The sequence below is a fragment of the Dermacentor albipictus genome, chromosome 4, assembly GCF_038994185.2.
Source record: "Dermacentor albipictus isolate Rhodes 1998 colony chromosome 4, USDA_Dalb.pri_finalv2, whole genome shotgun sequence".
Taxonomy (NCBI): Eukaryota; Metazoa; Arthropoda; class Arachnida; order Ixodida; family Ixodidae; genus Dermacentor; species Dermacentor albipictus.
Genome location: NC_091824.1, coordinates 16,488,268 through 16,502,642, shown reverse-complemented (window position 1 = coordinate 16,502,642; position 14,375 = coordinate 16,488,268). Strand labels below are relative to the sequence as shown.

The window sequence follows — 14,375 nt, the reverse complement described above, 5'->3', positions numbered from 1 at the left end:
GCGTGCACGAGCCGCGATTGGCCGCTCGTGCGCTTCCGTTCGCACGCACAACAGAGGGCGGCGCGCAAGCAAGGGCGACCTTTGGTAGCGTATACCGCACGACCCTATCGCCCTGACCCGGAACCACACGGCGACGGCAGAAACGCGCGCATACAGCGTCCGTATAATTGCCATCGCTATAACACGTTTGCTTAGATCGCAACTTCGTGGCAATAACCCCGTATTCACTTGTCACTTACTGACTCATTATCTTTACTACGAAGATGTTCTGAATTTTATTGCTGGTAATAATTTGCGAGCAACGCAGCTTCGTTGCGCAAAGCTGTCAGAAGAACAGCAATGCTTATGACCATATTACTATGTGGTCCTTCGATCGTCCATTCATTCTATACGAATGGACGTGTTATTTCCCACCTGTACAACAAAACATCGGGTGCCATGCAACCTAGTTCCCGTTGGACGGTACACAAACTATGTCGCCAACAATAGCTATCTTCGGGAGCGGCCCACATATGGGGAGTGCTTAACGCCTGCTTCCCCTTTGGCGCGGGTCGGCCAGATATTGCACTATCTTCAGGCCGGCCCGCGGCGGAGGTGAAACACTCGGCTTTTCGTTTGAGAGCTTTGACTGTCGTCAGCATTCGCTGCCATTCCATTTTCACAGAGTGGAATGGTTGTCAATCGTTCCACTCCTTTTGGATGGCGGTAGTTATGGGCATCTCCCGGGGCGTAAAGGCCAGTTTTCTCATCGATTCGGTGCCCGCGCGATTAACTCGAGATGAGTTCAGTTGTCACCATCTATTCAACGATCACGCGCCTCGCTGTTGCTTTGTTAGTTCAACCTTCCTTGTTTAGACTGATCCAGGGACCAGGGAGGGGATTCGGTTCGTAGTCAGCTGGTCTGTATGTTTGTGGAACGAGTTGCGGCCGGAGAAAACGCGAGTTGCATTTAACTTTTCCTTTTGCTTCATTATTTCCTCGGCTGACGGCTCGGCGCGACGCTGGCAGATCTTCGGATGCATATACCCGCGATATGGGTTAGATTAAGGTGGAAAATAAAATAATGCGAAACAGCATCCATCATCAGACCCTGCAATAACCGTTAAACCCATAAGCAATATGACTGTCACCCGTTACCTCGTCTGGCTTTTTCCTAGCTGACCAGCACTTTTCGAGCAAAATTGGCAACTGGAGAACTGGCAAGGAGTTGAGAAATTAAGCGATCTACTAAGATAGAGAGCCAATGCAACAGCCAAACAGGGAGGAAAAGCGAAAATGTTGAAAACAATTATAGATCAACATATTTAAAAAGGAAGTAGAGAAAACGCCGCCGGTACTGGACGCTAATTCCGTGTGTATTGAATTACGCTTATACAGTTATGAATCGAGCCGCCTGACGTAGCCACTTCTTTGCTGTGCTTATGTAGGTGTTTTTGTAACCTTCCGCGGTGGGCGCAGTACGTCTAGAACCGCAGCGCCCTGCGCTCTACGCGGTTGTACGGGACTGGTTGTACGGGACTGGTTGTACGGGACTGGTTGTACGGGACTGGTTGTACGGGACTGGTTGTACGGGACTGGTTGTACGGGACTGGTTGTACGGGACTGGTTGTACGGGACTGGTTGTACGGGACTGGTTGTACGGGACTGGTTGTACGGGAATAACAACACGAGTCGGTTTTGGCACTTTCATCGGTAGAGCAGTAAAAGAGGGATCCAAAAGAACCTGTGATTGTTCCGGAAATATATATTTCTCTGTAATTATTCCAGAGCTAATTAAAAGGAAACGCTACTATAAAGAAATTACAGAAATCTATTTCGCAGTTTCGCTTGTTAACTTATTCTTGGCAAGGTTCTTCCTGCGCATCTTTCGAGCGCGAGTCTATTTGATGTGGTTAGTTGTTTGCCAAGTAAAGGAGAGGTGCATCTCACAGGCGTACCTGTGAGATACACGTTATTCCAATTTTCTTTTGCGGGTTTTCGCATCTTTATGGCGAATGGTGGGCCTTGTTCACAATTGTACTAGTAAATGTACCTCCACCCCCTCATTTACATAGAAAAGTTACCCCAGGTAACTTTTCTATGCAGTACTGCAAGTAAAAAAAGTCTCCCCCCCCCCCCCCCCACCGAAAAAAAAAACCGGAACATCTATGTTCCAATAAGTGCGGAGCGGCAGAAAATTCGATTAAAAAAATACACCGAGACAGAGACATGACAAGCCGCTGTTTGAAAGTATTAGCAATGCAAAGAACGAAGAGCAAAACGCACTGATGCTGACTTAATTCACAAGCAGAACAGCTTGGAACACATTTCCAGCCCCTGTTCCACAGTACAAGCCCGTACACGCGGCTCGCGGAGTTTGGACAAGGAGGAATGAGCTCAGAAAGTGCTTACGCGCCTTCGGAAGCTATGGCGAAAGCTTCGTGTCGTCCGCCCATTCCCGGCCTACGATACCCGCCGAAACAGAGGTTCGCTGAACTGCACCGGCGTCCATACTGAGGCAACGGTGGCACCCGAGGCAAACAATGGGCGCGTGATCACGTGTTCAAACATGGTAGCGCCCACGCGATCACCGCAAAAAGCGTCTATACCGGAACACGCTAAAACTGTTGCGAATGTTACCGCGTGAGCGGCGAACGAGCCACCGCGGGGCTCCAGCGCTTCCTCCTCACAGGGAGGCGCCACAGCGGAGCCGAGCGTCAGCCGAGCGGCACCACGCCCGCGGCACGGTGCGAGCGCGCATGGTGCAATCGGAGAGAAAGGGAGACCGCGCCACGCGAGGCGCGCACTGATACACCGAGGCCGGCGCACCCAACAATTTGCACTTCATTCGGGTCAGACTTCCGGCAATGCGATCGCCGCTTCGCCACGTCTCCGCGGGTGGGAAGGAAAGCCGCAACAATGGGGAAGAAAGTCCGGACACAGCGCGGCAGACGGCAAAGGGCCCCCGCGGTGCTCTCGACGCACCGGGAGCGCCGTCCGTACGAAGGGCCGCGACCGAGGGGGAAGCTCGCTGGTCAGACGAGGCCACTGCGGCGCATTTCGCAAGCCAGCTGCAGATCGCGCCACGCCGTCAGTCGGCCCTCGTAAGGACGCACAAAAGGCGCCCGAAATCGGCCTACGTGTAACGCCCAGCAGAAGGCCGATTCCAGCAGACGACCGGAGAGCCGAGGTGAAATAACGCGCAAGGAGCGACGCCTGCAAAGTGCAAGTGCGTTCACTCTCGTGCTGAAATATCGTGGAGCTTCGTTTAGTGAATTACCGACCTTCAGGAAAAGCTCGTGCCCATCCCTCTCATTGTGGCGAACCGTATACAAAGTGTCCGCATGGGTCGCTGATCCACGTTTCTGGGAAAAATGCAGTTTTAATACACGCGGCCGCGGATTTGACGCCAATGTGCGCGTTTGCCGGAGAGGCGCGCGTAGGAGACCGTCTCCAGACTGAGCTGCAAGAAATTACGGGATATCTATTCCAGCTGGTTGATTACCTACGCTTGCAAGGGCACTGAGGAGTGAAATGGAGGATCGAGCACGGAGATTCGTGGCGTGCTCAGTTTTCTCATTCTATATTTATTTTATTTTTAAAAAAAATTTTTTTTTTTTTTAGAAATGAGACGTACTCACTAACCAGTTGGCTCTTTCCCAGGGGACGAACTCCCAAACATGAGTACATTATGTAAAATATGCTGCGCCGGACGGCCTCCAGCCCCTGCACTATGCCAACACAGCAGAAACGTTGCGTCACCCGCTGACACGTCATGCGAGAGCCGCATTCCGGCGGGTGGAGCGAGCGCACACCCACCCGGTGATCTCCTGTCCGTTGGGGCCGGTCCACTTGAACTCCGAGAACTCCGCCTCGCCGGCGCCCTTGGTGCAGAAGAGCACGAAGCCCGTGCCAGCGGGCTCAGTCTTGTTCTCGCCGATCGGGTTGATTACCAGGCTCGGCTGGGTCTGGCCGTACGACGACGCTGCAAAAAAAAAAAAAAAAAAAAAACGACGTAAAGAAGGTCAGTTGATGACAGCACGCTGGCATTCCACAAGGACAACTAAAGTGGACACAGGCATTAAAAAACACGCAGTCTGTCAGAAGACATCGCACAGACTGAGATGCCCTTGCACGAGTTTAAAATAAAATAGTGGCGTTTTAATTACCTGCTAGAACCACAATCCGATCACGAGGCGCACCCCAGCGAGGGAGTCCGGATTCATTCTGACCACCTGGGGTTCTTTGACGCGCACGATGCACGGCACGCGGGTATTTTCGCATTTCGCGCCCACCGAAATGCGGCCGCCACGGGCAGGATTCGATCTCGCAACCTCGTACACGGCAGCGCAACGCCAAAGGCTCTAAGCAACAACAGTGGGTGTCGCGAGATTCGATTAAGCCACACGCATAACACCCGTTGAGAGAAGCTCGCACAGCGCGACAATTTGTTTACCCGATATTCTCGACGGTCTTGAAACCTTATTTACATTTTATCCGTGCAGTAATGTTAGCCTGAACTGAAGTTAGGTACTGGGACAGGCCTAAAAAGGAGGACGCAGTGCAACATGCGGGCACGTGACGGGCATCTCCGCAGAAAGAGGACTAAAGCCAGCAGGATTTCAGGACGCACGACACGAGAATTACGCGATTAAGCAGGAAGGTGCTGCGGAAGTCGTCTTGCCAGTCTAGTTACATTACCACCTCCGAGCACAATTTATCGCCAGCAGACGAGAAACGAGCTCTGCGGCATTCCAGCGATGCGACCTCCTACGCAATTTTAAGTTCGAAGATCGTTGGTGTGGACTGCCTGCTCAGGCGTGTTAAAGGGACACGAAAGGTTACCAGAAAGTCAAGTTAAAGTGGTAGAGCAATGTTCTAGAACGTCTAAGGCGTCAATATAACCGCGAACAGAGCTTTAGCAACCGAGACATTGAGGTAAGTGCATGACACGATTTGAGACCCCCCAGCGACATTCCAGTACTATAGGCCGATGACGAAAGCACTCCTCATAATTTGTGTTACTAATACTCAACTACTCGTATTAAAAAATATCATTTCATTCGATAATAAGGCGGAAGAAAATGCTACTTGTCTACGTCTATACGGTTCTAAGAAAAAACATTTTGACATTACCCTTCAGTAGTATATGGGTGGTCAAAAGGTTTCGTTTTCGCTCGACTCTGCGCCGCGCACGCTTCGGAGTTTCAGTAGTTTCGTTACCGCGTCGTGCTGTGCGGGTGGGTTCTGCTGGCTCGCGAAACTTTCATTTCGAACAAGCAGTGAGAATGCCACGTCCTTGTCATGTCGTGGGAAGCCCTCGTTGCTTTCCCGCTCCGGAGAGCCGGTGTCGAGGCCGCCGTCGTAGTACGCAACGACCCCGGCAGCGCGAGCCCTCAGCAGCAGGTCGCGCTCGTCAGTGCACAAATCGCTGAAGTTGAGCCCAGCATCGCGAGCCAATCTGTCGTTGTCAGGGTCCATTGCGACGAGCGTCGAAGTTTGCGTCATAGAATAAAGTACCAGCTTATGGTCGCGCGTTTCTCCTTCCGCTAGCCACCATACTCCCGCTTTCGATCTGCTGTCGGCTGTGTCTTGGTTCTGTTTCTGGCCGCGCGTTTGTGTTTTGCGCAGAAAAGCCGTAGCGCCGTCTGCGGACGCCGTTCTACTCACCGATGGCGCAACGTCACTATGAGACCATGATGTCAGTACTCCTCGATCGGAGGGCGGGCGTTTTGAAGTGCGTTAGAGGTACGCGGACGCTTCAGAACGCTTTTTCTCTTAAAGTAAGTCTCTCCTTGGCACGAAACAAGCGTTTCGAGGTTTCTGGGATGGTACTTCAACAGTACACGTTCACTTTATAGTAACCTTTAGTGTCCCTTTAAAAGCTGCAGTGCTCAGGTAGGGAGGCGACACAACGCCGTCTCTCGACTGCTGCTGTCCGTCAGAGCCTCCACATGTTTCGACACGAGCACGTTCCATCCGACGTACTGCCGAATACATTGGACTTCACCGGCACCATATTTAACGTCTTCACTTCGAGCACAGCGCTGCGTACTCGCCGAGCGGCGTTTAGGAACACTGTAACCATCCGGACAGCTGCCGGTTTCGCAGTCTCACTACCAAAGGCGGAGCTCCCGCCTGGCACGAAAAGACTTGCAGGCCAACGACGAGGACGTGTATTCCACTTCAAGAATCAAGAATCAAGAATCAAGAAGTCTTTATTGAGTAACACAAACAAAATGTATACACAGATATTTGGACCGATAGCCAATGAGGCTAGTAAGCGGTCCAATACAAAATAACATATAGGACAGCAATCACAAACACATTGAAGAAAAACTAACTTTGTAGCCTTGCTTCCATTCCCAAAAAATGTTTCTTGCATGTCAGTTTGAAATTCCTAGCTTGCTTTACTTCAATTGGCAACGAGTTCCAAATTTTCGCTCCTGTAAATTCTATTCGTCTTTCTCCGTACGCATTATGGCAAATAGGAAGGTTAAAATTGCCATTGCTGGCTTGTCTAGTGTTGCGGACGGGAATACTGAATGCACCAAGAGGTAAGGGGTAGTTGGTATTTATAATATTATTAACCATAAGAGCTATTTTGTAATCGCGTAAGGTTGTGAATGACATGATTTGCATTGCGTCAAAAATGTTATTGTTAGAACTATTCGAAGAAGGTAATCCCATGGTTTTCAAGGCACGTTTTTGTAGTCTTAGCAATGGTGTTAAATACGTTTTGTATGTGATTCCCCATGATTCACTGCAATAACTGAGATGACTGTGACATAATGAAAAATACAGTGATCTAAGAATAGCAGGTGGAAAGTGCCGCCGTGCCTTAGACAAGGTAAAACAACCGTACGCAACCTTTTTACACACACTGTGCACCTGTTCCTTCCAAGACAAGTGGCAGTCGAACATGACCCCTAAATATTTAAAAGAAGACACACTATCAATAACATTGTTGTCAACACATATAGAAAAATCACTTAATTCAATACACTTTTGTTTTGAACGAAAAATAACATATTTAGTTTTTTCAGTGTGTAAAGTTAGATGATTATTACGAAACCAGGTCGAGATACGTTGGAGTTCATTGTTAATAGGATTTTCTATTGATTCAAGTGAGTTGCCAGTAAAGATAAGTGCAGTGTCATCCGCATACATCAAAATTTGAGAACACTGTATTGCATTGGGGAGGTCATTAATAAAGAGCGAAAATAAAAGCGGTCCCAGAACTGACCCCTGGGGTACACCACACGTAACAGTTTGGTATGCAGACTTGAACTGTTTGAGGACAACTTGCTGCTGTCGTGAAGAAAGATAACTTTTAAAGAATTCAAGGGCCCCGCTACGCACACCATATGCTTCCAGTTTCATTAAAAGAATGGAGTGTGAAACTGTGTCGAAAGCTTTTTTGATGTCTATAAATACGCTTACAGCAACATTATGGTTATGAAGAGCAGATAGGATAAGCTGTGATAGAGTAACTACAGCCGTGGACGTGGACCTGCTAGAAACAAATCCGTGTTGCTGAGGACAAATAATATGATTAACATCAAGAAAGGTTTTCAGTTGGAAAGCAATTAATTTTTCAAAAATGGTATTGACGACACTCAGTACAGATATTGGCCTGTAACTAGACGGGTTGTTAGGGTCACCAGTTTTAAATATCGGAACAACTTTTGCAACTTTTAAAGTATCGGGGTATAAGCTAGAGTGTATCGCACGATTGAATATTCTGCACAAAGGAACACAAAACAAATCAATGTTGTCCTTGATTACCTTAGCCATTATGCCGTCTGGCCCGGCCGCTTTATTCGTGGGCATGTTCGCAACAACACTTGCAACTTCATCGCTAGTAATGTTCGAGAAACTGAATTCATTATTAATACATCGAGGTATGTCGGATGTCACTGAAGCTAAGGGAGTAGGTTGCGCACTGTTCTGACCGTATGTTGTGAAGAACTGATTAAACTGGTCTGCAGTCTCTATTGACAAGTTGACAGGAACAATCTGTTTTCTTTTAGCTGTTCCCGTAACTTCTCCTACAATCTTCCATACTTGCTTTGTGTCATTTCCTTGACGATTAACCAAATTAGTATAATACAATTTCTTTGATTTTCTCATCAGCGCCACGGATTTGTTTCTGTAATGCTTAAACTGTTTCAAGTAATAAGCATTTGTTCTGTTGTTTTTGAGCTTATTATAGTATGAATCCTTCTTTTTCAATACTGTGAGTATTTCCTCAGTAATCCAAGGACATATGGCATGTTTGTAGTTGCGCCGAGAAAACGTCAGTGTTGACTTAGTAATTGCATCGGAAACAGCAGATACGAAGTTAGCAAATTCTGTGTGAACGTCACTGTGACACAGATTTTCGAAATGAATAGATTCGAGCAAACGCCTGACATGCGCGTAGTCCACCCGTGAAAATACATTGGTATGGGTAGGGCAAATACAATCGATACCCGACCGTGGCAGAAACAGAAAAGTTGAACAGTGATCAGCAATGTTTTGGTTACAAACACCAGCGCAGGCATCCATATCACGGTTACATAAGATGTGATCAATAATTGTTGCAGACTGATGTGTAATTCTAGTGGGCACATTGATAACATTCTTGAGGTTGAACGATTCCAGTAAGAAAATATAATCTGGACAGTCATCCTTTGATAAGTCGATATTGAAATCACCAACTATTGCTAACTGATTATTAAAAGACATCAGAGGAACCAGAATGGACTCCATATCAGATATGAACTGACTTGTGCACGTGTTTGGCGGACGATATACCACGCCTATTACGACGTCTGTCTTAAGGCGAATAAAAAGTGCTTCTGTGGTATTAGAGCTCAGAGAGGAATCCGAGAGCTGTTGATAATCTATGCCGTTTTTTATAAAAAGAGCAACGCCACCCCCTCGTGCGGTGCTATCTCTTGGTAAAGATAGCGTTGTGTAACCCGGTATGTACGGTATTTCTCCTTTCTTAAGCCAGGTTTCAGTTACAGCGATAAGATCATACTGGAAAGAATGTTGCGATAAATGTACAGTGAGTTGGTCTAAATTTTTATTTATACTGCGGACATTGCAATGAAAAATGGAAAGGTTTTCGCTCTCGTGCCACTTAGCACTGATTTCCTCGACGGAAAAGGCCATGTTTCTAGACTACCTGAGCAAGATCAGCGTCACAGGTTATATGTAGAACATGCGAGGTATCTGTCTTGCGCATCAGGATCTTGCCATCTGATACCCATGCGTGTTTCCACTGTTTTTCCTTTTTGGCTTTCCGTGCTTTACCTAGCAAAATTTTGTTTGCCGGGCACAAATGTTCGTTGATGAACACGGGATTTTCGTGATCGTCAAAGCTCAGAAGTGTAGTGTTCAGCCGTTGCTTTTTCGCTGTTTTCAGAATGCTGTCTCTCACTTTCCTGGAAGCAAACTTAACAATGATGTTGGGTTCATCCTTGTTTTTTGAGGGCACACGATGGATAGCTTCAACATCGGATTCATCGAACTTGGTGCTCAAGAGATGACAGATCGATGTCATCACTAAAATCAGATTTTCAGTGGGTGCTGGAGGGATGCCTTTGATTTCAAGGTTATTTCTTCTACTGTACTGCTGCAGTTCAGTCAATTCGTGCCTGAGAGTTTTCACTTCATTTGTGAGTCGGTTGTTTTCTTTTTTCATTTCCAGGTTTACGTTTTTCACGTCAGACAGGGTCTTTTTGAGCTCAGAGATCTCTGTTCTAAATTCTTCGAACTTTTCATTGATAAAGCCCATTGAAGTTTTGACAGATTCCATTTCAGATTCAATCACATGCTTTATATCTTGCTTTAGTTCACTTTGCTTAGAGTTAAACTGTGCACTCAAGTCACTGTGCACTTATGGCACAGATCGGGCAACGACTGCCGAAGGCGACGCCAGACGATAATGGCAGCGCTGCGATTCCCTGGCGTTCACAACCGACCAGAAGCGGCGCCGACATCGTCACATATGCGCTCGCGGAGATCCTACGGGAGGGCGCAGCGCGACAGCTGCACACACGTGGCAGTAATACAAGCTATGCCAAGGGTGTGATCACGAGTTTCTGTCCTCAGCTCCGAAAAATGTGCAAGTTGAAGGGCTCCAAAGGAAAGCGTTGACGAAAGAGCGGATGTGTGTACTCCCACGAACATGTATGTGACGATGGCAGCCAGCGAAATGCGATTATCTATCTGTTCACGCAAGGCTGAGGAATCACAGGGGTGCGCGTATAACACACGAATGTAACAACGAACAGAATAAATGCCGTATTCGAGTCAGTCTTCAAGTCGAATAGTCAGTATGTATTAGTACTAATTAGAAACGTATAAATCCTGAAGTGTGCGCAAGCAAACGAAATCGGGGCAAAGGTGCAATAAATTTCACTCGGGTGGTCATTTAGTAGATGTAAAACTAGAGAAGCTGCGTAGTTGAGCATGCTAAAGGCTGTGCTCCAATATGCACCGTAGAATGCTAAGTAGAAAGCTAAGTGGACAGCGGCGATCTTAACTCACGTTCCGATTCTGAGGAAACCGACAAGAGACACAGCTTCGCGAAGACAGGATTCAAATAAAAAAAAATGATGCAGGTAGGTTACCTGGCTGTGTAAACAAGATAGCAGCTGAGCAGAAGCCTTGAAAATTCGACGGGAAGGTCACCTCAATGGAAAACGTAATCACACCTTGTGTGTTTAAGCTACGTCGCGCTTTTCATAGGTCCACACACCCAAAATGCTAAAATGCAGCAATAAAATGTATTTTTCTTAGCCTTTTCTTATCGACACGAGGTGGCGTCAAGTAGCAGAAGAGAACTAGAAAGCCTACCAGCAAGTATGCGGCCTGTATGGTATGCAACGCAGCAACAAAGAACGTCAAGCGGAAAGTGAGAGAGGATGAGATAATCTCATGGATGGCGGCGATGGAAAAGAAACCTGCCATGAGTAACTACTTAAGAGTAAAAAGACGAAATCAGGAAAGAAACTATGATAACGCAAAGGGAAGCTCATTACTTTTCGAAGCGAGATCGGGATGCCTTAGAACACGCACCTATAAAGCGAGATATGTAAGACATAGTAAAGAACTATGTTTTTGTTTGCTATGTTTGTTCCCGAATGCGTACTGTTGCAAATCGTGATGTTAAGAACTGAAATAGCAGTACTACAAATATGATTAATTACGTTTTTTTTTTATTATTCGCCCAAACTGTGTTGCTCATGCTGCTTTTTTGGTTGCACATTGTATGCTTGTTTTTCCTAGATTGCAGTGTATATTTTTTTTTCTCGAACTTGCCTCATAAATTCCTTGTTCAAATCCCCCTCCCCCACTTCTTTTTTCCTTTTCTCCCTATTCTTACGCTGTCCCGATTGCTTCACCGGAGCGCAGATTGTACAGAAGTCAGGGCCTTAGTCTGGCGCATGCTAGCACTTTTAGCCCTGACGTTTCTAGTTTTTTCTAAGCAAACTGGAGAACTTCTGAATAAAAAAAAAAGATAACAAGGAAGAATAAGCATGTGCTTGCAGCGGTAAAGCTAGGGAAACGATGGAGCATGTTTTATTAGAATGTGAAGATATCTTCCCAGCGGTAGATTTAGGAATCACTGGCCTCTTGAAACTCTTGGGTTCAGCGAGAGCAGGAGGAAAGTAAGGGCACATTCACACCGGCGACTTGAGGAGGTCGCGCGACCAAGTTGGTCGCTTTGCGACCAGTCGCAAATGGTCGCAAACGGTCGCCTTTCTCGAAAAGCGACTATTTTGGACGAGTCGCTCTCTGCGCGACCGTGGTCGCAAAACTGATAAACCAATCAGCGGCGCACCGGAAGTGATCTTTCGTGTGTCTACATCCGGCCTCCTCCGGCGTCGCATTCAAATTCCGTGTAGATTCCGAGAGTTCTCGCTGAGAACGATAATCTCCGGGATTGCGACTTGCGGGTCGCGCTCAGCCGGGCTTGCCGGTGTGAACATCAGTCGCCTTCGGTCGCTTTTTGATTGCGAGTCGCAAATGGTCGCGCGACTTCCTCAAGTCGCCGGTGTGAATGTGCCCTAAACGTGTCCGCAATAGAGATTAGTAAAAGGCGACTGGAGGATTGGTGGAAGTAGGGAAACGACAAAAACGGAGCCGTATAGAAACGAAGTTCACTATAGGGGTTCAGAAACTTTGCTTATGGGAATTCATCGTGGGTTTTTTTTCGTTTTTTTTTGTTTTCTATTTTAACATAGGTAGGACATTGGACAATAAAATAAGAGCTCGGCACAACCCACCACCCCGCTCCAAAGGGGACGCTCATAACATCCATCCATCCATCGATGCATCTATCCAGACGGGTCCAGATGTCTCATTACATGGGCTCAAAGCCGTGCGCGGAGACTGTCCCCAATGCCGGCCTTAATTGAAACGCACCCATACATCGCTCACCAAGCCAAAACCAAAATCCTTCACATTTTGCAAATAGTACTGGGTATGCGAACAATATTTGTTCCTATGTTCCAGTTAGACTTCTGATAAACGACGCTTCATAACGTGCAACTTTAGGACATAAGCTTGCCGACAAGGTGAATGATATAACGATACGAACGTCGCTACACATAATCACGATCAAACCAGCTGCTATTTGTTCGAAATGTATTCGAGCATTGATTGGGTTCTCGTGGTATGGGATTCGGTCACAAAAGAATTGTTCTACGCGCAACCCTTACAGAACTAGAACTAGAAGGGGGCACCAGCGAAACAGAAAAGACGCGCACACAAGGAAAAGGCGTTGGATATGGACGAACGCGGGACTTTCAACTGGACATTATTGCGATTCACGTTTCCGCAAATAACCTCCGACGCATGCGCATCTTCAACTCCCCTTTTGGTTCATCATGCACCAACTGGCCCAAGAGCTTGCGCTAATGCACTTTGTAGAACCACAGAAACAAGAGGGAATAAGTTTCCGTGGGTGTCACCGTACAATTACGCGTACGCATTCTCGCAAGCACACTGCACTGCATTCGCAAAGAAGAGCGCGCGCGAACATTAAGGGTTAAGGTGCAAACTGCCAGTTCCTTCAAATCGTCAAAATTGCGCCACCTTGACCATATTCTGAAGCACCTGTGCAAACATGGTTCGGCGATGGCACGGCGAAGGGAACCCTCCTTGAAATCCTACATACGACCAGCCCGATGAACGGACAAAAGACGAGAGGGGTGCGGACAAGCGGCTAGCTCGCTGCAGCATGGATGTACTGAAAAACGCACTGCAAACAGTGAAACTGTCCAGGGGTCCACATCATGTCCAGGAACTTTGACGATTTTTGGCATCCCCTTTGAAACGCGGCGGTGACAAACGGTCACCCAGCCTGGTTGATTTAATCAGGCACGCTATACGCGCATGGGATATCGACCACTAGCGCTACCTGTCGGCCACGGGTGCTGCGCGGTCGCATCACTCCAATGGAAAACGAATTCCAGAAATTGACAACAGGGCAACGCTCGTTTACACGCCAAGGTACTTTCACTAAAGTATTCTGCAGGTCACCATCTCTCTACGTGCCAAGTTTGGCTTTAGTTCGGTCACTTTCCTGGGTTGGACGGCCACTTTTTTGTGCCACTGGAAACTCCCAAGCTATACGTTCAGAAATGAACACCAGAGAAATGCGCCGTTACCAGCACAAAATAATTGAAATAATGTAATCATTACGCTTCACTCTTCGTATGTGTGAAGCCTGGCTTCGCTGCGCAAAGTCTGCGTGTTCAGAAAAAACACTTGTAAAACTTCACAGCAGTAAATCCACCTTATGGGGGGGGGGGGGGGGAGTCGTGCATGTGCCTTTTATGAGATGAGACGCCCCAATCCACATGAAATCTGCAGCGTTTTTATGTAAAGTAACGCCTGTGGAAGGTGAAACCTTATCTGGATAACACCACGAGCTAGACAACTTTTTTCGAGTAAGATTCGCCTTCTTCAAAATTTCGCATCCGCCCAACTGCAACGCACTTGCACAATGCGTTGAAAGCAACACACATGATAGGGCTGTGAGCGAACAAGGTGAACCGAGTTTCTCAGTAAATGAAATTAATAAAAGAATAGTCTCCACACAGGAGACAAAGAGCTGCAGTGACTACTACAAAGGTGAAAAAAAAAGTGTACGAGTTACTCATGTTGCAGAACATGCGAAATAATCCAGCCATCATAAATTCCTGGGCATGACCGCAAAAAAAAAAGCTGTTGTGTATTCTTGTTTTGAGTACACGGTTAGGCTTCGGACGAACGATACAAAGCTGATTGACATCGCGCCATCAGAGTTCCACAGCGATGCGGTGTCAGTTGTTTGTTTACTGACGCATGTGGGACACACGTTCTCAAGGCAATCACATTCTTGCACAAGATAA

General features: G+C 47.2%; 1 protein-coding gene across 3 annotated transcripts in view; it reads right to left on the bottom strand.

Moving 5' to 3' along the window:
- The window catches only part of Fas2 (fasciclin 2), a 192,804-nt gene that overhangs the window by 106,553 nt on the left and 71,876 nt on the right, over positions 1–14,375 (bottom strand). For all 3 annotated transcript variants that reach the window (XM_065450683.2, XM_065450697.2, XM_065450689.2), the window contains exon 2: positions 3,799–3,964. In XM_065450683.2, coding sequence (XP_065306755.1) covers positions 3,799–3,964 — 166 coding nt within the window. The remainder of the gene's footprint in view (positions 1–3,798; positions 3,965–14,375) is intronic.